Raw genomic sequence first — 24,458 nt, forward strand, 5'->3', positions numbered from 1 at the left:
TATGCTTTGGCTAGTACTCTTGCTGAAACTGGAATTTCCCTTTTCAAAGCCTCTATCCTTTATGTGACATTACAGGGGGAGGGAGATGTTTTAAAAATGTCCCAAATATAGTAAGTTGATGTGAAGCGGTTTGAACTTACACAATCACGTAAACTTATCTTAAACACTGAAGTTTCTTACTATGCATGATATTTTTCCCCTTTATATTGTAATTGTTCTCAGAGTCAAAAGACCAAGGAAAATGTCACTTCTAAGGGCTACTAACATTTGAAGTTTTCCTTAATGTTAGTATGATTTAATGAATACTTATATCAGTGTTTGACTTCTTCACAAGGAAGCTGCAAGCTAGGGACATGAATCTGCAGTTTAAAATATCACAAGCTGTACTAAATAACTGGAAAACTGTAAATCCAAGGATATGCACCCAGGTACATAGCAAATCACATAGGTGTTTTTCCTGAGTTATTATTTAATCTATACCCTAGCAAAATTCTAAGAAGTTACAATTGGGTGCATTTGGTGTTTTCTGATATGGAGTAGAAAGAAAATTCCATTCCATCTTTGTGCTCCAAAGTGTCTTTTCTTTGTATATAGGTAAGGGTTTGTAGATCAATAATCTTGATTTCAGCATGAAGTTACATTCTTTTTGCTTGAGTTCCTCCAAGTTATGCAGGCTTCCTTGTTCTCAATCCACTATTTATTTTTTTCTTTTCTTTTCTTCTATGACTCCAATGAATGCTGACAACAAGGAAAATTGGGGCAGGTGTTTGGTGCAATAGATGTATCCCTGGGTTAAAGTCTGGGCTCTGCTTCCAGTTCTGGTTTCCTGCTGATGTGTACCCTGGAAGGCAGCAGGTGATGACCCACTTGGGTCTCTGTCACTTATGTGGGAGACTGGAATGGAGTTCCAGGTTCCTGGCTTAAGCGTGGTCCCATCCTGGCTGTTGCAGATATTTGGGGAGTGAACCACCAGATAGAAAATCTTTATGTCTTTGCCTTTCAAATAAAATGAACATACACAAATATGAATTACAAGTAAAATTATGAAAAGCTTTGGTCCTTAATTCTGCCAAGATATTGGTGTCAGAGAGATACAAATTAGATGGTGATAGGAAAATTTGAAACTGTCTTTATAGGAGTTAGATGTTTTTCTCCCCCTTCACCCTTTTTTGGTGTATGATACAGGTAAGGCAGTCCTGTTGATAGTTCATATAAAGGGTTTCAACTAGAAAACTTCCATTGATATTAACAAAGATAAACACATGATAAAACTGCCTTCCATGTTAAAATACCCATTTATACCAAGATTTTCCTCTCTCTACCTGGTAGTAGCTATGTAAACTCAGACAAAGGGTTTCCGGCCAGAAATATTAAAGCAAACAACTTTGGAGTTTTAAATCAATACAAATAATATGTATTGAATACCTCCAATGTGTATTTTGTGCCCTGAAAGAGCTTAATATTTGATGGGCAGATATTTGACTCTGAAGCACTCCATGATTTTTAACATTTAAACTTTATTATTACTCTTTAAAAGTTTTTTCAAGTTTGAAAGACAGACACAGAGAGAGGGAGCATCCAAGTGCTGGTCTGCTTCCCCAGTGCCCTACAACAGTGAGGGCTGGGCCACGCTGAAGCCAGCAGCCAGAATTCAATCCAGGTCTTCCAGGTGGGTGACAGGTAGCCATCATTTGCTGCCTCCCAAGATGCACATTAGCAGGATGCTGGACCAGAGAGCAGGACCGGGACTCGGATATGGGATGCAGTGCCTCAATCTGCTGAGTCACATGCCTGCCCTTTGATGTTGCCTTTCACCCTTGAATTGCAAATCAGATCATCAGAAAAATGCCTGCCTCACCTTGGAATATCTAAACTCACTTACGGCAAACAAATCTTTAATAAATATTTGCAACTACATGAGGTAACACTTTTCTAAAGACGGACATCCTGGCTTCGTGAATCTCTTTTGACCCTGCCTTTCTGCTCGCAAATTTTCCATGTGACGGTTAAAATTGTCTACTTTTCAAGGCCACCTCTAATAACCCTTTCCCCAGGAAACTTATTTCACCTCTCAAACCAACCTATGTCTTTTTTTTTTTTTCTTGCGAATCCTCCGGAGCAATTTCTTTTGTTTGACGCCACTTTTGGCTTCACTTTCATTTTAGGGGGCTAGGAGTCATTTTAAAAATTATGACCCGGTGACCTCAAAGAAAGGTGAAAAACCACCTTCCGTTGTATGTTTCACTAACGCACCAGAAAGAATTCTTTACCGTTAATAGTGGGGGTCGAAGAGAGCATGCTCTCTCAAGAGCCCGATGATCTGTGCCCTATTATGATTTATCTTTCAGCCTGATCTGCCTTTCACACTGGAAAATCACGAAAGGAAAAAAACCCCTCGGAGGATCGACAGCGCAGTCCACCCCGCCTCCACGCTGCTGGGAGCAGCTGTCTCCGGAATCCTCCCCTCCTCAGAATGTGGGAGAGGTTTGGTGGGGCGGCAGCTGCCGAGCCCGGAATCCTTCCTATTCCTCGGCGACGCGGCCTCCCCCCGCTCCGCTCGCCCGGCCGCCCGCCGAACGGCAGCAGCTGCCTGGGCATCCCAGTGGACATCTCTCTCCAAGCCGTCGCCGAGCGCGGCGGGCGGGCAGGCAGCAGCTGAAGGCGGTCGGGGGTGGGGACTCTGCGCTCCCCTTAGACAGGGACGGCAGCCTCGCCGGCTCCGGCGCCGCCACCTCTCGGGCTCGTCCAGGTCCCTCAGGTGTCCTTGTCCAAGGCCGAGAAGACACCTTGGCAACGTAGGGGCGGGCTGCCTCGGCGCCAGGAGACCCTACGGTAACTTGACAACAGCAGGAACGTCAGCAGCGGCGCCTCAGCGCTTGCCCAAGCAAGCACCTCCCCGGGTGCGAGGGGAGCCCCTGAAGGAGAGGTCGCTCCTTTCCTATTTCGCCGGGCGGGGCCGCGCTCCGCGCTACCTGAAGGGCGCGCCCGCCGGGGGCGCCCCTCCACGAGCGGTCTTTCCAGGAAGCGCGCGCTCAGCGCCCCCGCCCCTTTCTGCCCCCCCCCCCCCTATTAGGCCGCCCGCGCGTCCCTCCACGGCGGCGGCCTCCGCCTTTGCGCCCGCCCGCCCCACCGCCTCGCGCGCTCGCGCACGCGCACGCCGCGCCCCGCAGCCCTCGGCGCTGTCATGGCGGCGGGGAGCAGCTTCAGTGGACGCTGGGACAGCCGCGCGAGCCGTGGCGAGGCGAGCTGTGGCAGTAGCATCCTCACCACCCGCAGCAGCCTCCGGCGTGGCATCCGTAGCGCCTGCAGCGGCTGCTTTTGCACTGGCTGATCTCGGGGGGTGGGGGCGGGCGAGGAAGCCATGGAGTTCTGTGCAGCCGCGGACTCCCGGGGAGCGGACTAGGGAAACTTGGAGGCTGCGACCAGGTGCACTGACCTCTCTCTTCTCCCTCCTCTCCTCGCCGCCGGGCCTCCCCGGCTGCCTTCCTCCCTCCCTGCCACAACACACACCTCCCTTCCTGGCCCCGTGGAACCTCAGGTGCCTGAGAGAGGTGCTCCAGTCCTCCCCCTGGGCCGAGCGTTGAGAATAATCACCGCCCCCTTCCCCCGCCTTTTCCTGCCCTGGATCTCGCCGCCACCTCTGTCTCGCTGCTCCCGGGCCGGGGGTAAGGACGGGTCCCGAGTATCTGGGTGAGGAGAAACTTTCTGCCTCTGTGGTGGCGTGGGGGCCCCCTCTTTTCCTCCGACCCCTTTTTTCCCCGCGGCAGTTTCTCTTTGGCGTGCACCTGTGAAGAGAGGTTGCCCTGCGCCTAGAACCTGCGAGAGTGTGGGGGAGGAGTGAACCTGTTCCAGGGCCTCCCGGACCCGCCTTCACTCAGAACCCAGCTCTGAGCTCGGGAGGAGCGGGGGGGCTGCCTGTGGGGACGCCGTTCGTAACTTATTTGACGGACAATAACTATTTCCCCTCTCCTGCCCCCACCAAACCCAAACCTAGCCTATTTAACATATATTTAATCTTCCAATAGGGTTTGGCGTTGTTGTCAGCCTCGGGGAGAGAGATTGGACAAATAATTCTCCAAGAGGAGGAGGGCGACGCCAAGGACTTTCCGCATCTACTGCTTTTGGGGTTTTCTCCACAAGTTGCAAGAGAGACCCTTTCCGTCTTGGCGTTGCGTGTGTCGTGCTTCCCACTTGGGCAGCGACTGCTGTCCCAGGGTGACTCCGAGTTGTCCTTTCTCGCGAACCGGCCATGGCTAGTGAAGACAGCCGTGTCCCTTCCCCGCCACCAACAGGTGATGACGGGGGAGGTGGAGGGAGAAGAGAAGAGACCTCCACCGGAGGAGCTGCATTGTCTCTGAAGCCTGGGCTCCCCATCAGGGGCATCAGAATGAAATTTGCCGTGCTGACGGGGCTGGTCGAAGTTGGAGAAGTATCCAATAGGGATATTGTAGAAACTGTCTTTAACCTGGTAAGTAGTTAAATATTTTATGAGCATATACTTTTCTCAGTGGGTTAGAGAACAAGACGTTAAAGTTGAAGCCATGTGCTTTTCTTAGGCTGATGTTGGCATTTTCCATGGATAGAAACACAGAAATTCTACTGACCTAAATGAAACAGTTTCTCGTCTTATTCAGTTTAAAGGGAAACATGCAAACTTAGGTGATCCAGGTTTTGTGAAAGTGAACAGATCCCTTTTGTGCTGAAGAAATGTTGCTGTGGAAGTATTTGGGGGGTGGGGGAGGGGTCCCAGTGGCGTCCTCTGTACTTGTGAGGCTTGTATGTCTAAGTCTGCATTTCTCTTTAACATTTAAAGTAAGATCTTGTGACCTTCTTTGGGACTTGGGAGATCATTTAAGTCTTTGAGTCTGCCTAGCTTATGTTTTTCCATAAGAAGTTTTAAGCATAAAATTCTTGTTCAGGGTGCTGATGAAAGATTAATTTGCTGCAAAGTTAGCATTTATTTTTATTTTTGATTAGGTTCATTTTAAAATGTAACTGATGAAAGTTAATCTTTGGAGTGAGTTTAGGATTATTAAAGTGATTTTGTGAGAATTGAATGTCAGCTTGAAAAAAGAATTGAGGCAGATTCAGTATAATCTTGTCTTTCGCAAATTTGTGTCCAGCAGTAAGCAATATTTGGTCATTGGAAGTTGTTTGCAATACTACTGTTAGCCATGGATGTTATTTTTAAAAAGATGGATATGAAGTACTTTCCTTTTCCCCTATTCCGTTCTTAAAAATGCTTATCATTTTTAATGGAAACTTTTTAGATTTCTTTATCCCAACCTTCATTGCCCATCAGTTTGAAGAATCTAAAAAAAATTGGTCTTAAAATCCTTCCCCCTCTTTCACCCAGCTACCTGTGTTAAATATAACAGGTGGGACCTGATATAAATGGGCAATAATTGTCATAACCGTTTAGCACCTTTCCCCTTTGCCTCCATATTTTCAAGGTTAGGCTTATTGTAGTCCAGGGCAGTTAATTATTTCCTTCATTGGACCTTTACTACTACCTGGTAACCTGCAATACAACTTCTAGACTGAGAAAGTAGCTGGATGAAAATTGCATACTTTCAGAGTATGAACAGTTTCTCTACCAGTTTATTGTGTTGGGAGTTTATATGTAAATACCAACAGATGTGCACATACACATCTTTCTTTATCTGAACATTACAGAAATTTTAAGCACTATGCAGAAAGGGAATAGTGTAATGAGCTCTGGTATTCATCATCCAGCTTCAACAGTTATCAACATTTTGGGGCTCTTCTATGTGTGACTTTCATTTGAGAGTCTCAAGGAGATGAATAGGAAATTGACCTATTGCTTTAACTCAAAATAGAATTGAACTTTCCTTTTTAAAATTTTTTTTCTAAACCTCATGTCCCTTGGATGAGAAACAAATATATGGTAGTGGTATAGTCCATAATCAGTTGTTTTTGTACGGCATTTTTTGGCAGGAGGATTCAGAATCCTCTATTCTTTAGAATGTGTGTGTGGGGGTGGATGACCAAACATGAGTCACTTGCATTTTCCTCATTAAAGAAAGTCCAGATTCTAGAGTAATAGTTTGCTTATAAGCTGCCTAGAACGTGGGCCTGGTGGGGTTTTAAGGTCATCGCTTAAGTCTTTCACAGCGTCATGTTTACCGAGTAGAAAGGTATCTGTGTGGAAGGAGAGGGAAGGCTGTTCAGTTACAAGTCCTGATCGCCATCATTCTCTTGTGCAGAGCTGGGGAGGTTGCTGAGAGGATTAGACAGCAGTTTCTCTCCCTCCATTGACTCTTCCAGTGCTTTCGCTCCTGTGTTGGATGTATGGGATCTTGGCACGCTTTAGAAGGAAAAGTCTTGGGAACTGAAACATTGACCTGATAAATCAGTCTATCTCAGGATTGTTAGTACTGCTTCATCTAAAGGCTTGCAACTGAGATGTGTCAGCTTCAGTTTTAATTTTACTCAAAGAAGGAAGTTGTGTTAACTAATAAATCGATAATTTAAAAAAAGTTACTACTATCTGTTGCGTGCTAGTCAGAGGGGCTGGGTGTTTTGGATATGTGATTTAATTCTTCTTTAGTAACTCTTTTATTACATACCCCAGTATAGTCCATTTTACAGATGAGTAAACTGAGGCATTGAGAGGCTACATAGATTACCTTCAGTGTGATGATTATTAGAATGCAGTCTTTTCAGGAAGATAACTGTCTCCTCCATTGATGCAGAGTGTTTTTTTTTTTTTTTCTTTTTTTCTTTCTAAGCAGGTATTTGTAGCTTAGGCAGTGCTTTCCTTAAGGACACAAAACTCACTGTTCCTACTAAATATTAATGTTGAAACCTCCACCAGTAGATTTTTATTTCTTCTTTTATGTTCAGATAGCTTTCAAGAAGTTGGTTAAAAAAAGACCTTAAAAGTAAAAATAACTTGTTAGTTGATGTAGTTTTTTCATTCAATATGTGGCTACACAAGTTGATTGTTAATTTGTTTACAGTTAGTACAAATTAGATTAAAACTTCTGAAGTTGTGAAAAATACGATGCAAACAAGAATATGTAACATGTCTAAATGATGAAATATTATAGCAATATAAGCCACGAAAAACATCCAACTTACACAAACCCTTGTAATTATCAGTGTCACTGAACCCTCACATATTCTCTTTTATCCTGTCTTCATGGATTTTTCATTAGTAAATATAAGCTCTGTATCTACCATAGCTTTTCTTATTTTTAAGCATATTATTAAAATAGAAATATATGTATTACTGAGTACTTTTTACTGATTGAATATTAGCTACTTTAAGGATTTGTATTGTTAAAATTAAACAACCTCTCCTCTTCAAGAGTTGTCCAGATAGTAAGTGGTAGAGCCATATGACTCCTCCAGCGTTCAGTCTTTATAAAATGCTGCCTCCTAGCTTGCTCATATGGCTTGACCTTACAGTGTTATAAACTCTTTTGAAATTTACTACCCCTCTTGTCATTTCTTTGACCAATCTGTTTTGCAGATAAATTTCGGTTAATGGTACACTAGTGTATTCAAGTGTTTCAAACTTATGGCCAACTTTTACATTTTTTGTGCTGAAATTTCAAACTGTTATTTTGCCTTCATCTGTATGTTAAAGTAATTGTCAAATTTTGGACCTGGAAGAATCAATATACTGGCTTGTTTTCAGGAAGTGCTATGCTTAAGGCTTCCATCACGTATTTAAAGGTGTTCAGTGCTATTTAATTCAAGAATAGTGTTTCTCATGGACTGCTGACAGATAAAATGTTTTTATGATTTTTAAAAATACCTGTATATTTGAAAGGCAGAGATAAACAATTAGATCTCGCATCTGCTGGTTCACCCAAATGCCTCCAGTAGCTGAGGTTGGGCCAGGCTGAGACCAGGAACCCGAAACTCAATTTGGATCTCCCATGTGGGTGGAAGGGACCCTTATTGCCTCACAAGGTGCACACAATCAGGAAGTTGGAGTCAGGAGCTGAGCTAGGGCTTGAATCCAGGCACTCTGATATGGGTACAGATTTCCCAAATGTCATTTTAACAACTGTACCAAATGCCCACCTTCTTCTTGTTCAGGAAGTTACTATGTGCTGTTAATTAAAAGGCTAAAACTTGGCCGGCACCGCCGCTCAATAGGCTAATCCTCGGCCTTGCGGCACCGGCACACCAGGTTCTAGTCCCGGTCGGGGCGCCGGATTCTGTCCCGGTTGCCCCTCTTCCAGGCCAGCTCTCTGCTGTGGCCAGGGAGTGCAGTGGAGGATGGCCCAAGTGCTTGGCCCTGCACCCCGTGGGAGACCAGGAGAAGCACCTGGCTCCTGCCTTTGGATAGGCGCGGTGCGCTGGCTGCAGCGCGCCAGCCGTGCTGGCCATTGGAGGGTGAACCAACGGCAAAAGGAAGACCTTTCTCTCTGTCTCTCTCTCTCACTATCCACTCTGCCTGTCAAAAAAAAAAAAAAAAAAAGGCTAAAACTTAATAGGTAGAATATAATTTTTTGTTACCTGTTATGTGGCATTTGACATATATCCTGCCAAATATTAATGGCCAATATTAATGCCAATTATTAACTTAACACCTGCAGGAGCAGAGCATGCTAAGTCTTTGTATTGACTGTGTACAGAGTATACTTGGTGGTCCTAAAGGGGCAGTTGCTATTCTGTTCCAGCTGATTGTTGCCTTGCAGTAATGTAGGCCCATTGATGTCATATATTTTGATTTTTCTGGAAGAATTTTAAATCTAGGCGAGGGTATTGTGCAGCAGGTTAAGTCATCTCTTAGGATGCCTGCATCCCATATCAGAGTGTCTGGTTTGAGTTCTGGCTGTCTGTGCTTATGATCCAGCTTCCTGCTAATGTGCCTAAGAGGCAGTGGATGATGGCCTAGGTGCCTGAGTTCTTGTTGCCCACATGGCAGACCCAGTTGTAATTCTTGGTGCCAGGCTTTAGCCTAGCCTAGCGCTGACTATTTCAGTCATTTGGCGAGTGAACCAGCAGATGAAAGCTGTCACTCTGCCTTTCAAATAAAAAAAAATTAAATCTAGATTTCAGAAAATAATCTTTTAAAATGTCAAATAAAAAATGTGGTCCATATAAAATCATAGGTGGTTACCTTTCAAGGTGTTACATGAACCTTTTATTAGAACGGTAATTATTCAACATGTTTTTGTTTTGATGTGCAGATCTAGAATGATTTCCTCTTTAAAATCTTCCATCATAAATATAAATATTAAGAGTAATCCAATCTAGAAACATGCTTGTTAATGAACTTCCTTGATATCAATTTGTAATTATGTTATAAATAATAGAAAACTTGACTACTTTGAGCACAGTTAAAAGGATTTATAGGTCCGTGTATCTGAAGGTAGGGTATGACTTGCAGTACTATAGTAATATTAAAGGCCCGACTTCTTTCTGTTTTGCTTTATATGATATCAGTTTCAATCTGTTGCAATTCCCCTCGTGATTGTAGGGTAGCTTCCCGTGGTATTTGGGGGCCACAGATATTCTTGTTCATATCCCTTGGTAGTGACAACACTTCTGTGTTAATATTCTAAACAAGAGTCTTGACTGGACCACCAGATCAAGAGGCTGTCACCACTGAAATGTGCTGACCAGCTTAAGCAAATCAGGACCAACTGCTATACCTAGGAATGGAGTAAGTTTTCTCTGAAGTATGTGGGCTGTATGTGGAGGGGTAGATACTCGAAAAAAATCTGGCTAAGAAATTGAAAGGGTGAATGGATAATAACTAGGCAACCAATAATATCCACTATTTTATTCATATCAAATATATATACAAACACACATGCACAGGTTTATATACGTTTTTATTTGAGAGGCAAGCAGGAGAGAGAACTTGAAAGAAAGTGAGAGAGAGAAAGAGAGAGAGAGAGAAAAAGAGAAAGAGAGAGAATGCTCCCATTTGCTGGCTCACTGTGGCCTACAGCAGTCTGTGGCTGGGTCTAGACTCAATTCACGTCTCCCATCTCAGTGATAGGAACCCAGTTACTTGAACCATCACCGCAGCCTCTCAGTGTCAAGCTGGAGTCAGGAACAAAATTGAGTTTCCAATCTAGACAATCCAGTATGGGACACAGGTATCTTAACTGCTGTACCAAATGCCCATCCCATTCTCTTGCGTTTTAAATATGTAAATAGTAGAATAGTAATGTTAAAGCTCTTTGTGTAAAGAGGAAAAGAAAAGAAGTCATCCATTATTGTAGCATCCTGTTTTCACCTTGAGCTAGTTTTTAAATCTCTTTATGGATTAGTTATAGCAGGATTAAAATAAGTATGAGGGGACATTGTGGAAAAATAGAATGAAAAGATAAGTTTAGGGATAGGCAGTTGGTGTAGTGGTTAAGATATGGATTAAGATACCACATCCCTCTTTAGATTTGAGTCCTGAGTCTGCACTGATTCCAGTTTCCTGCTCACAAAAAACCCCCGGGAGGCTGCAGGTGATGGTTCAAAGTGGATTGCTGCCACCATGTGGGAAACCTGAATTGAGTTCCTGGCTTCTGCCTGCCTGGCCCTGGCTGTTGTGGGCATTTAGGGAGTGAGCCAGCAGATGTAAACTTTCTCTCCTCCTGTTTCTTTGACTCTTAAATAATATATTTGTATAAAAGTATTTTTGGGGGCCAACATTTTAGCAGAGAGGATAAAGTGGGTGCTCATGAAGGCGACACCCCTTGTGCGTGTCCTTTTGAGTCCTGGCTTCTTCACTTTGGATCCAGCTCCCTGCTAATGTGCTTAGAAAAGCAGTGGAGGATACCTCAAGTGCTTAGGCCCCTGCACCCACATGGGAGGCCCAGAAGAAGCCCCTGGCTCCTGGCTTTGGACTAGCCCAGATCCAACCATTGTTGTCATTTGGGGAGTGAACCAGCAGATAGAGGATTTCTCTTTCTCTCTGTATGTCTTCTCTTTCTAATTCTGCCTTTCAAATCAATCAGTCTTTTATTTTTTTTAAAGTATTTTGGTGCAAAAGATTTTTGAAATCCATGCATGTTCTTTTTTATAACATGCATTTTCCGTGAATTTTTTTTTCACCCTCCAATGGCCGCTGCGGCCAGCGCACTGCGCTGATCTGAAGCCAGGAGCCAGGTGCCTCTCCTGGTCTCCCATGTGGGTGCAGGGCCCAAGGACTTGGGCCATCCTCCACTGCACTCCCGGGCTACAGCAGAGAGCTGGACTGGAAGAGGAGCGACTGACCGGGACAGAATCCGGCACCCCAACCAGGACTAGAACCCGGTGTGCCAGCGCCGCAGGCGGAGGATTAGCCTAGTAAGCCGCGGCGCTGGCCACTTTGTAAACTTTTTGAAGAACCCTTGTACTTATAAAATTCTTAGAATGATGCATGGCATGTTAAATGTTACTATAGCTATATACTTTTATTGTAATATCTGTAATTTTATATGGTTGCAGTTGTTATATTCCAGCATTATCTTATTTATTTACTTTAGTTTCTGATGTCTCATTATTAGCTTTGTTAGTTCTGTAATAGAGTGTATAGTTCTTTTTTTTTTTTTTTTTTTTTTTTGACAGGCAGAGTGGACAGTGTGAGAGAGAGACAAGAGAGAAAGGTCTTCCTTTTGCCGTTGGTTCACCCTCCAATGGCTGCTGTGGCCAGCGCGCTGCGGCCGGCGCACTGCGTCTATCCAAAGGCAGGAGCCAGGTGCTTCTCCTGGTCTCCCATGGGGTGCAGGGCCCAAGCACTTGGGCCATCCTCCACTGCCTTCCCGGGCCACAGCAGAGAGCTGGCCTGGAAGAGGGGCAACCGGGACAGAATCCGGCGCCCCGACCAGGACTAGAACCTGGTGTGCCGGTGCCGCAAGGCGGAGGATTAGCCTAGTGAGCCGCAGTGCCGGCCGAGTGTATAGTTCTTGCAATATAATTTTTTTAGTGGCTATTGTCATCTTTTAGAGGTAACAATTTTAAAACAGCTCTATTGAATTATACTTTAGATACAATGAAATTCATTCATTTTATGTATGCCATTCAGTTATTTTAAGGAAATTCACAGGGTTTTACAACCATTACCACAATCTAGTTTTAGAATCTTTACATCCTGTGTTGAAGGCACTTTCTAGTTTAGGCCATTTTGAGTTATTTTTTGTGTGGTATGAAATGAGGGTAAGAGAAGGGTTTAAATTCATCTTTTTTGTATGTAGTTTCCTGATTGTCGTAGTGCAATTTGTTGAGAGGCTATTTTTTCCTCCATTGAATTGCTTTGGGACCTTTGTCAAAAAGCAATTGCTAAGACAGGTGTTGTGGTACAGTGGGTTAAGCTATCACTTGGGATCACAGCATCTTCTCTCAGAACACCCGGGATTGAGACCCATCTCTGCTTTTGATCCAGATTCCTGTTAATGTACCTGGAAGGCAGCAGATGATGGCACAAGTATTTTGAATTTTTGTCACCCACTTATTAGACTTGGGTGGAGTTCCTGCTTCCTGGCTTAGACCTGGTCTACCCTTGGCTGTTTTGGGCATTTGGGGAGTGAATCAGCTGGTAGAAGATTTTTCTGTCTTTTGTTCTCTGTCACTTTACCTTTCAAATGAATAAATAAATAAAAACTAAGAAAAAATATAAAGTCTTAAAAATTGAAAATATCAGTTGACTGTAAGTGTGAGGATTTACCTGGATTCTCAGTTGTTTTCCATTGATCCATATATCTATTCTCAACATGGTCCAAACTGTTAATTACTGTGTATTTGTAGTAAGTTTTGAAGTAGGGAATGTGTACCCTTTACTTGGATCTTTTTCAAGATTGTTGTGGTTATTCTGAGTCCTTTGCATTTTCATATGACTTTTAATATCCAGATTATCAATTTTTTAAAAAAGCAAGCTGTGATTTTGATAGGCATGGAATCTGTAGATCACTTTGGGAAATATTCAGTCTTCCAGTCCATGAGCATGGACTGTCTCTCCATTATTTACGTCCTCATTTCTTTTAGCAGTTTTTGAGTGAACTTTTTGTTTTTGCTGTTAAGATGCTTTTGTAGGAATATTTGTACATTGAATTTATAGGAGAGAAGTGATTCAAAGAGTGTGAATATTTCCATAGATCATGAGTAGGTAATTGTTTATTAAGATTAATGATAGGGGTCGGCACTGTGGTGTAGCGGGTAAAGCCGCTTCCTGCAGTGCTGGCATCCCATGTGGGTGCTGGTTTGAGTCCCAGCTGCTCCACTTCCCATCCGGCTCTCTGCTGTGGCCTGGGAGAGCAGTAGAAGATGGCCCTAGTCCTTGGGTCCCTGAGCCAGTGTGGGAGACCCAGAAGAAGCTCCTGGCTCCTGGCTTCAGATCTGTGCAGCTCCGGCCGTTGCAGCCAGTTGGGGAGTGGGCCAGCGGATGGAAGACCTCTCTCTCTCTCTCTCTCTCTCTCTCTGCCTCTCCTTCTCTGTCTGTGTAACTCTGACTTTCAAATAAAGAAATAAATCTTGTAAAAAAATAAGGTTAATGCTAATTAAAAGAAAGTTGGGCGAATTGGTGAAACTTCCAAAAGCCTTATGGTTTCCTAGAGGCAATAGAATTGATAATTTAGACCCCTGCAGGTACACAGTCTTGTTTCCATTTGGTTTGATGCCAACTGCAAGTCACAGATTGTGTTACCTGTGCTTCTGACCAGCCAGCTACAGTAAAGTTGAGAGTTTTACAACTCCCCACTCAGGTTTAATTAATTTGCTTGAGTGTCTCACAGAACTTAGGAAAACACACTTACTGGTTTATTTTAAAGGATATTAAAGAGGATACAGATGAAGAGATATAAGAGTGAGGTATGGAGGAGGGGGCAGGAATCCTACGTACCGCACCTTTTCAGGCACACCGCCCGAGGAGCCTCCACTTGTTCAGCTACCTGGATCTCTGAACCCTGCCCTTGTGGAGACTCCATCGCATAGGCTTGATTAAATTATGGACAGCTATGTTGAGATGTAATGGAATAAAAAAGGGTACAATCTAGTGTTAATTGGCTGGGTGGGGAAAACCAGCAAGGCCTGTCTAATTTTTCAGTATTCCTTCCTTGTGGCTATGGGACAGGGCTCCTGAAATGGAGGTCTCAATTATTTTCAGACAAGGTAGGTCAGAGAAATTTTTAGTCAGCTGCTCTAAGACAAGAACACAGCAGTTCCTATAATATGCTTTTGTAAAGAAAATTCTGGTTTCAAAAAGTTTATTTATTTGAAAAAGTTTTGAAAGGCAGAGTGACAGAGAGGGAGGGAGAGACACAGTCATCTTCCATCTGCTGGTGCACTCCCCAAGTGCCCCCAACAGCCAGGGATGGGCCATGTTGAAGCCAGGAGCTGTGGACCCTGTGGGGTCTCCTCTGTGGGCGGCAAGAACCAAAGTACCTGGGCCATTTCCTGCTGTTCAGGCACTTTAACAGGAAGCTGGATTGGAAGCAGAGGCTGGACTGTATCCTAGCACTCCAATATGGGGTGCAAACTTCCCAGCCTGTGGTTTACCTGGTTGCACCATAATGCTCACCCTGGAAATTCTGGTTTCTATATCCTGCTTTGGGGAGAGTGTTATGATCCAGGAACGGTGGACAAAAACCTTATATCATAATATACACATTTAAAATTTATTTGATAGTGAAATCAAATACTCCCATATACAGATTTATTCCCCAAATGCCCACAGCAGGTGAGACTGGACTGGGATCAAGCTAGGAGCCAGGAACTCAACTATTTGAGCCATTACCACTGCATCACAGGGTGCACGTTAGCAAGAAAGCAGTCAGGAGCCAGATTCAGTAATCAAACCCTGGCATTTCAATATGGGATACAGGCATGTTAACCAACATCTTAACTGCTTAGGCCAAATGCTGTACCCCGTAGTGAACTTTTTTTTTTCCTTTTTGATCTACAGTGTGTTTGAGAGAGAGAGAGGAGAGAAAGAGAGGGGGAAGGAGAAGAGAGGAAGAGAAAACACACCAGTCAAATGGTCAAACAGAGATCTCCCATTTGCTGGGTCACTCCACAAATGCTTGTGCTGGCTGGAACCAGTCAGGCTCAAGCCGGGAGTATGGAAAGCATTCTGAGTCTTTCATGTATAGCAGAGATCCAACTAATTGAGCCTTCACTGCTGCCTCCAATGTTCTGCGTTAGCAAGAAGTTGGAGTAAGGAGTGGAGCTGTGACTCGAACCCAGGTACTGTGATATGGGATGGGGCATCTCAGGCAGCATCTTAACTGCTGTGCCAAATGCCTGGCCCACTAACTAAACTTTTGTTTCTCGTATTGACCTAGTTGAGCTAATCTGGTATATTTAATTTTTATTCAGTATTTCTTTTCACAGTATATTCTTGACTGTTTTTAATAATATTTCCATGTTTGAAATAAAATGTCCCCAATACGTTTTTATCTTATTACATATAGATAAGCAATAAAGTTTTTAAGTTATCTTTATGCCTCTAGAACTTTCTACAAACTTGGCACTTCAAAAGTTAAATTAAGTGGAAGTGTTTTAATCTTTTCATTAAATACATTACAACAACTATTAGAAAGCCTAGTTACCATTCTTTACTGCAAAAGATACATTGCTTAAAACCTTAATGCACTTTTCTTTAAATATTTTCTATTTTCTATATCTGTAGGCAGCCCGACTTTTTCTTTATATAATTTTAAGTTATATCAGTGTTCATTTTTTAGCTGTGAGAACAATTTTATTATTTTCAAAATAGTCGCTTTCGGGGCCTGTGTTGTGGCGTAGCAGGTAAAGCTGCTGACTACAATGCTGGCATCCCATATGGAGACCCTTTTGTGTCCTGGCTGCTTCATCTCTAACCCAGCTCCCTGCTAATGGCATAGGAAAAGCAGCGGAAGATGGTCCAAGTGGCTGGGCCCCTGACACCCACACCAGAGACCTTGAAGAAGTGCCTGGCTTTGGCCTGGCCCAGCCCTGGCTGGGGCCATCTGGGGAGTAAACCAGCAGATGGAAGATCTCCCTCTCTGTAAACTGACTTTCAAATAAATCTTAAAAAAAAAATAGTCTTTTATAACCTGCTCTTAAAGTAGTTTTTTTTCTTTTCCTTTAGTATTCTTTTATTAACTCTCAGTTGATGGAGTGCATACTCAGAAACCCATCTGCATGTTGATTTATGGTGACTTAAAAGCAGTTTGGGAGGACATTTAGTGCAATAGCTAAGTCACCACTTGGGAGACCCACATTCCATATTGGAGTCCCTGGTTTTGGATTTGGGCTCTACTTCTGATCCAGCTTCCTGCTAATGTGTACCCTGGGAAGCAGCAGGTGATAGCTCAAGTACTTGGGTTCCTGCTCTCCCCTTGGGAAATTGAGGTTAAGTTCCAGGCTCGTGACATTTGTCTGGCCCGGTCTCGTGTGTTGTGGGCTTGTGGGGACTAAACCAGTGGATGGTAGATCTCTCTTCTCTCTCTGCCTTTCAAGTAAGTAATTGAATGAAAAATTTAAAATATTAAAAATTAGGGGCCAGTGCTGTGGCATAGTGCGCTGAGCCTCCGCCTGCAGTGCTGGCACTGGATCAAGTCCCGGCTTCACCTTTTCTGATCCAGCTCCCTGCTAATGGCCTGGGAAAGCAGTGGAAGGTGGCCCAAGTGCTTGGGTCCCTGCATCCATGGGGAAGACTTGGAAGAAGCTCCTGGCTCCTGGCTTTGGATCAGCCCAGCTCCAGCTGTGCAGCCAGGCCACTCCTATCTGGGATGCAGGCATCCTAATCAGGGTCTTGACCATCAGACTGAAAACACCCTTTGGCTTGAATGAAAGTGATCATTATTTCACAGGTTATAAAATGTGTGTGTATATATATAATAACACATTTAAAGTAAATAGGATTTTAAAAAAGTGTTGGTTTAATGTTAGTATATAAGGCTAAAGAATCTTGATAGTAATATTGTTAATCAATTTCAAATTAAATGATAATGTATCTTTTTTAGAAACAAAATAGGCACCATTTTAAAAAGATTCATTATTGTCTAAAGTGAAGCAAACATTAAAACAATTCTATAAGGGCACTATAACATTATTGTTATCACCATCAGCTCCTTTTATTTCTTTCTTTCTTAAAAGATTTATTTATTTATGTGAAAGACAGGGTTACAGAGAGAGAGAGAGGAAGAGTGAAAGCGAATTTTCCGTCCTTTTATCCACTGAATCCTTCCCCAAATGGGAACAGTGGTGGGGCTGGGCCTGGCCAAAGTCAGGAACCCAGAGTTCCATCCAGGTCTTCCATATGAGTGGCAGGGGTCCAAACACTCAGGCCGTCTTTTCTGCTTTCCTGGAACATTAGCAGGGAACTGGATTGGAAGTGGAGCTGCCAGGATTCCAACTGGCTCTCATATGGGTGGCTCTTAATAATTTTCTTTTAATGTTTGCAGATAGCAGTTTAACACACTATGCCACAATGCTGGCCCCTAAATCTTACAATTTTTATATCTAGAACTTTTGTTGAATTTTTTTATATTCACATTTTTATGGTTTCTTTTCCTTAGTCATACTTTTGATATCTCTTTTATTGCCTTAAACACAATAACACTTTTATATTGTGTGTCTGATCATTTTTATATTCCTTTGTGTTTGGACTCTGTTTCTGAAAGATTTGTTCTGTTCTGGATGTTTGTTCATAATTTTGTTAATGTGAAAAATGTGAAGTTATATTGTATGGATTTTTATTTGTGGGTTTAGTTTGAGGCTTGGGTTTAACGTGTACTCGTGTGGGAATTGGAGTTTGCTTCACTGTGTTCCCTTCTCTTGCATCCCAGAATCTCTTGAAACTAAATTTTCATTTTGATTTTTTATTTTTGACTACCTAGGTAGTGGATTTTCTCCCCAGACCAGAGAGGAGGGGACTTTCTTTTTTTCTGGACTCTTACGCTGAGCATGTTTTCACCTCCTCCTCACCCTGCCCTGCGTCTTAGTTTGCCCATTGAATTTTGTTCTTCAGATTTCCCACCTTGTTTAGGCTTCAGTTTTGTATGTATGTATGTATGTATGTATGTGTGTATGTATGTATTTACTTACTTAAGAAGAAAAGAGAAAGAAGAAGAGCTCCCATCTGGCGGTTCACTTCCCAGATGCCCGCCATGGCCAGTGGAGGGCTGAGGCTAAATCTGGGAGCTGGGAACTCATATCTGAGTCTCTCACAGGATGGCAGGGCCCCCTCTAGTTGACTCATCACTGCTGAGTCCTAGGATCTGCTATAGAAGAAGCTTGACTAGGAGTCAGAGCTGAGATTTAAACCTGGGTACTCCAGTGTGGGGTAGGGACATCTTAACCAGTGTCTTAACTTCTTGGCTGACTGCCTGTCCCTTCCTTGTCGCTCTTTGCCTCTTATTTTCTTGTTTATTTTTCATAGTATTTAGCTCGGCAGATATTTTATTATGTGTTTCCTTATATTAGAACATCAGCTACATGAAAGTAGGGACTTTCCTCGCTACTTTATTGCCTAGAACTGTGCCTGACACGAAGCAGCTGTTGGATGAATGAATGTGCTGTGTTTTGAATAGATTCTCTCTTAATCTTCATAGTAACCCCTGTGAAGTAGATGGTTTTACCATCTTTTAAATATAAGGGATATTGGGCTTGTAGAATAACTTGAGCCATCATCACCTGCTTCTCCCTGAGGTGTGCATTAGAGTAAGCTGGGATCAGGAGTTGAGGTGAGACCTAAATGCAGGTACTCTGATACGGGATGTAGGCATCCCCAGCAGTGCCTTCACTGCTGCGTCAGGCACCTGCCCCAGTGGATTTCATGTCACTGACCCCAGGCTGCTAAAACACACAGTAATACTTGAGATGAATTGGTTAAGTACCAACTGGTAGCAAGTCTTTAGGTCACAGAATAAAAAATAGAACTAAAATAGAAAAAACAAAAATAGAACTAAAGTGTGTGTATTTTGTTTCTTTAGAGATGCAATTTACTTTTATTTTTCTATTTGAGAGGCAGAGAAAAAGACACATACAGAGTTCCCATCTGCTGGTTCACTTTCCAAATACCCACAATGGCTGGGCTTGGGTCAGGCCAAACCTAGGATCCCGGAACTCAATCCAGGTCTCCCATGTGGGTGGCAGGGACTCAGTTACTTGAGCCATCACCTACTGCATTGTAGGAAGCTGGAATTGGTCCCTGAATCCAGATATTCTTACATGAGATGTGGGTGTATCAAGTGGCAACTTAACCACTGTGCCACATGCCTGCCTTCTTCCTAGGATTATTATAAGACCTTTAAAATTGTTTTTCTTCTGCCAATCATTCTACACTTCATGGGTTTTCCCAACTGATAATTACACTTCCTTTCTTTTAAGATTTATTTTTATTTATTTTAAAGGCAGAGTTACAGAGAGAGGTAGAGACAGAGAGAGAGAGAGAGGTCTTCCATCTGTCAGTTCACTCCCTAAATAGCCACAATGACCAGGGCTGGGCCAGGCTGAAGCCAGGAGTTCTGGGTCTCCCACACGGGTGCAGGGGCCCAAGCACTTGGGCCGTCTTCCACTGCTTTCCCAGGCCATTAGCAGGGAGTTGGATGGGAAGTGAAACAGCTAGGATGCAAACCAGCATCCATATGGGATGCCAATGCCGCAGGAGGAGGCTTACCCTACTATGTCACAGTGCTGGCCCCATGTCATACTTTTTTTTTTTTTTTTCCAAAAAGATGTATTTATTTATTTACTTGAAAGGCAGGGTGAGAATGAAAGAGAAAAATGTGTTCCACCTGGTGACTCATGTCCCAGATGGCCAGAAGAGCCAGAGTTGGGCCAGGCTGAAGCCAGGAGTGCAGGTTCCTAGGAAGCTGGAGTTGGGCTGGAAAGGGGTGTTGAACCCAGACACTCCACTGTGGGATGTGGGCATCATAACTGCTAGGCTGAATGCCTTCCTCTACCAGTTCTGTAATTATTTTATGTTTCTCCCATTAGACTATGAGTTTGAGGCAGAGACTTTTACCTTTGTCATCTTACTTATTTTCTTAAAATATTTATTTATTTATTTATTTGTTTATTTTTATTTTTGACAGGCAGAGTGGACAGTGAGAGAGAGAGACAGAGAGAAAGGTCTTCCTTTTGCCGTTGGTTCACCCTCCCATGACCGCCGCGGCCGGCATGCTGCGGCCGGCACATCGTGCTGATCTGAAGCCAGGAGCCAGGTGCTTCTCCTGGTCTCCCATGGGGTGCAGGGCCCAAGGACCTGGGCCATCCTCCACTGCACTCCTGGGCTATAGCAGAGAGCTGGCCTGGAAGAGGGGCAACCAGGACAGAATCCGGCGCCCCGACCGGGACTAGAACCCGGTGTGCTGGCGCCGCAAGGCGGAGGATTAGCCTATTGAGCCACGGCGCTGGCCTGAAATATTTATTTATTTGAAAGGTAGAGTGACAGAGAGTGAGCTTCTACCCGTTCGTTCACTTCCCTGATGCCCTCAACAGCTGAGGCTGGAGCAGGCCACAGCCAGGAGCTAAGAACTTGGTGGTAAGGGACTGAAGCATTTGGACTATCATCTATTGCCTTCCAGGTGCGTTAGCAGGAAACTAGATTGGAGGCACTGCAGTATGGAATGTGGGTATCCCAAGTGGTTGCTTAACCTGCTGTGCTATAATGCCCATCCTGTAATATTTTTAAAAGTTAGATTTGTTTAGGTTTAATTGATACAGAATAAAATTCACCCTTTCTAGATGTACAGTTTGATATGTATTGTCATATAACCATCAGCACAATTGAGATGTAGACTATTTCTGTCCCCCCAAAAGTTTCATTTTTCTTTGTTGCTAGTCCTCTCCTCCTGATTCCTAACCCCTGATAACCACTGTCTAGTTTCTGTGTCTTTTTTTTCCCCTAGAATGTCAAAGTGCAGTCATATAGCAGGTGGCCCTTAGTAACTAGCTTCTTAGGCTTAGCATACTGTGTCTCATGTTGTGGTATATATTAGTAGCTTGTTTCTTTTTTTTTTTTTTGTTTGTTTTTGTTTATCTATTTACCAGGTGGTTTCTGTTGGTCATTATGGATAAAGCTGCCCAAAATATTTGCATACTAATCTTTGTATTTTCTTACTTCCTGGAAAAATACCTAAGAGTGTGCCTAGGTAAATACCTAGGAGTGTTCTTGCTGGCTTGTATGTTAAATATATGTTTAACTTTATAAGAAGTTTTCAAACTGTTTTCCCAATTTGCTGTAGCATGTTGCATTTTTACTAATAATGAGAATTTAATTATTTTCCATCCTTACTACCACTTGATACTGTCACTGTTTCAAATTTTACTCATTTTAGTAAGTTTGTAGTGATGTTTTATCATTTGTTTCCCTATAATATCTAATAGCTTTTGACATACTCAAGATAGATTAACAAAATAGTTATTTAATTTGATCAGGTAGATATCTTAAACTGTTACTCATCTTGAGCTGCTTATTTTAAGGCATAAAATTTTTAAGCTGGAATAGTTTGAAATTAAGTTTGAAATCACATTTAACTATTTTGGTGGTTCAAGTGACATTCTCTGCTAACTCATAAGTAATTAAAAATTACAAATAATTGTTGGTAATACTGTTTTGTCCTCTTTAGAGCATGAGTTTGGTCAATTAACTAAAAGTCATCTGTAATGTCTCCTCTCTAGGTTTATGTCCTTGAAATGGCTCTCCTTTCCTTTTCTGCTTCTTCTTGAATTTCCTCCTTCTTTCTCTTAACTAGCTGTCATGTGACTAAAGTTTAGCTATTTGCATTTTAGAACTGGAAGGAGCCTGAGAAACAACATAGTTTTACCCTCTCAGTTTTTAACCGCAGTGGGTAGGGCCGTGCCAGGCTGCAGCCAGGAGGTTCCTCCATGATTAGAAGGCTAAATTAAGCTGGAATCCAACTGGGTCTGCCAGTGGGAGTGTTGAGTGTCTTAACCACTAGGCTATACATTTGCCCCTCCTGTACCATTCTGTTGCCTTCCTTCTTTTTTTCTTCCTGTTCTCTCTCTTTTTTGTTTTAAATTAATTTATTCTTTTTTTTTTTTTTTTTTTTTTGACAGGCAGAGTGGACAGTGAGAGAGAGACAGAGAGAAAGGTCTTCCTTTTGCCGTTGGTTCACCCTCCAATGGCCGCCACGGCCGGCGCACCGCACTGATCCGAAGGCAGGAGCCAGGTGCTTCTCCTGGTCTCCCATGGGGTGCAGGGCCCAAGCACTTGGGCCATCCTCCACTGCACTCCTGGGCCATAGCAGAGAGAGCTGGCCTGGAAGAGGGGCAACCGGGACAGAATCTGGTGCCCCGACCGGGGTTAGAACTCTGTGTGCCAGCGCTGCTAGGCGGGGGATTAGCCTATTGAGCCATGGAGCCGGCTCCTGTTCTCTTTTTTTTCTTCTTCTTTTTTTGAAGCTTTATTTATTTATTTGAAAGGCAGAGTTATGGAGAGGGAGAGACGGACACATAGAGAGAGATCTATCTTCCATCTGCTGGTTCACTCCTCAAATGATCACAACAGAGAGGGCTGGGCCAGGCTGAAGCCAGGAGCCAGGAGCTTCTTCCAGGTCTCCCATGTGGGTGCAGGGGCCCAGAACTTGGGCCATCTTCCACTGTTTTCCCAGGTGCATTTGCAGGGAGCTGGATTGAAAGTGGAGCAGCTGGGACTTGAACCGGACACCATGTGGGATGCTAACCTACTATACCATAGCACTGACCCTTCTCTTCTTCTTTTCTTTGGTTGTGAATATCAATTCAGCTCCTGTATCATCTTCAGCAAGAAAATTTACCTTTGCTATTCTCAATTTTCTTTTATGTAAAATAGGACTGATTCTGTCTCATAGAGTTTTTGTATCTTAAAGTACCTAATGGTTAATGCAGATTACCTTTTCCTCCCCCGTTTATAAATGGCTAATAAAAGTAACTTTTTTGGGCTCATTATTTGATTTACTGTCAATTGTACTTTAATTTTTAAAAAAAGATTATTTATTTGAAAGGCAGAAATACAGAGAAAGAAGGTTAGGGAGGGATAGAGGGAGGGAGGAAGGGAGGGAGAGAAAGAGAGAGGTATCTTCCATCTGCTGGTTCACTCCGCAAATGGTTGCAGTGGCTGGAGCTGGGCTTCCCACGTGAGTTCAGGGGCTCCAGTCCTTGGGCCATCATCTGCTGTATTCCTAGGTGTATTAATGGGGAGCTAGATTGGAATGCCATATGGGATGCTGGCACTGCAGGCGAGCTTAACCTTCTATGCCACAGCACTAGCCCTGATCATACTTTGTTAAAAGGGGAAAAAAAAAAGCCATGACGCATTTCAGACATACACAAAAGCTTAAAAGAACATTTATGTCCTCATCAGCCAGCTCAAGTTTTATCAGTATTCTTTCATTTATTCTTACGCCATTTAACAAAGGATATTATGTGGTTTCCTTTGACTCTACATATTTGTTCCCTGGAATTGTTATACCGAGGGAAGGTTTTCTAGGAACTTACCATCTGCTGTCAAAGTTTATGTGAAATTGAGATAGTGTCCCTGGTATTCTGAATGTGATAGTTTTGTAATAGGATCCATTGTGTGCTGCACTGTTTTGAGAGTGGTAGCATCTTACTTCTTTGTCTCCTGAAATGATTTACGATTTAAAATTATGTGATATAAACATGGATTTATATATGAGGCTTAATTTTATTGTTTTTTTTTTTTTCTTGTGCATTAGAGATAGAAGTCTTGTAGTCTAATTTAAGGTAATAGATGACAGTTTGTGTTTGATACAGGGATAGTTTTCAGTAGGATGAGTGAACTTGTTAATAGGTGCTGTCTTCCTGTTAGAGATTTGTACTCATATTATGTAAATAATTCATTATACCCTTAAAACATAAGCAGAACTTCTCCAGTACCTTATAATTTGGGCTTTGAGAAAGACTTAGTATGTTTTTGGTTTTAGTTCTTATCATTATTGGAGTTGGAGGTAAAATATTCTTAATTGCAAATCATAGTCATTGCAGATCTGAGTGCTTTTAATCATTGAAGCTGTTGTGTAATTTAAGTTATTATTTTTACCTGGAAATGCAAATTAATTGGTTATGAATGAGGAAAATTCTTCCTTTTTAAATTTGAAGACATGAAAACTTGCTATGAAACAAATTTAAAAAATAATTTTGCCTCAGGCAAGTCAAATGTGGATTCTAATGAGCATGTTTTCAGTTAGCTTCTCTGCTCTCTGGCCCCACAGGGCATATTGTTAGTTGATCGCTACAGCCTTTTATTTTTCCTGTTCTTTATAGGAAGGTGGAAATTTCCTCCAAGATTCTTTCTCTCCCTCTGCCAAAGGCATCAGAGAATTGTCATTCCCTGTCCTCCCCTAGTTTTGTTTCTTCTTTTTCTTGGAATGTATGTTCTATTCTTTGGAATTGGAGGCATCCTTGGCATTCTAGCTCAAGTGATAAGGCCTGTAAAATCTTCCTTTTCAGTAACCCTAAGGTGGGTAGATCTCTATTTTATTTTCCAGGTATGTTTGCTTCCCCAAACAGAGTGAAAAAAATTAGTATGACTGGTGACTCTC

The 24,458-nt window shown here is 42.8% G+C and overlaps 1 protein-coding gene across 3 annotated transcripts in view; it reads left to right on the top strand.

Annotated features, from left to right (window-relative positions):
* The first annotated feature begins 4,025 nt into the window (after positions 1-4,025).
* The window catches only part of LRBA (LPS responsive beige-like anchor protein), a 751,045-nt gene continuing 730,612 nt past the window's right edge, over positions 4,026-24,458 (top strand). For all 3 annotated transcript variants that reach the window (XM_051819347.3, XM_051819348.3, XM_089302377.1), the window contains exon 1: positions 4,026-4,468. In XM_051819347.3, coding sequence (XP_051675307.3) covers positions 4,250-4,468 — 219 coding nt within the window. In that variant the 5' untranslated portion in view covers positions 4,026-4,249. The remainder of the gene's footprint in view (positions 4,469-24,458) is intronic.

This window comes from Oryctolagus cuniculus, chromosome 8 (assembly GCF_051225735.1).
Source record: "Oryctolagus cuniculus isolate XC-2025 breed Fujian yellow rabbit chromosome 8, ASM5122573v1, whole genome shotgun sequence".
Lineage (NCBI taxonomy): Eukaryota > Metazoa > Chordata > Mammalia > Lagomorpha > Leporidae > Oryctolagus > Oryctolagus cuniculus.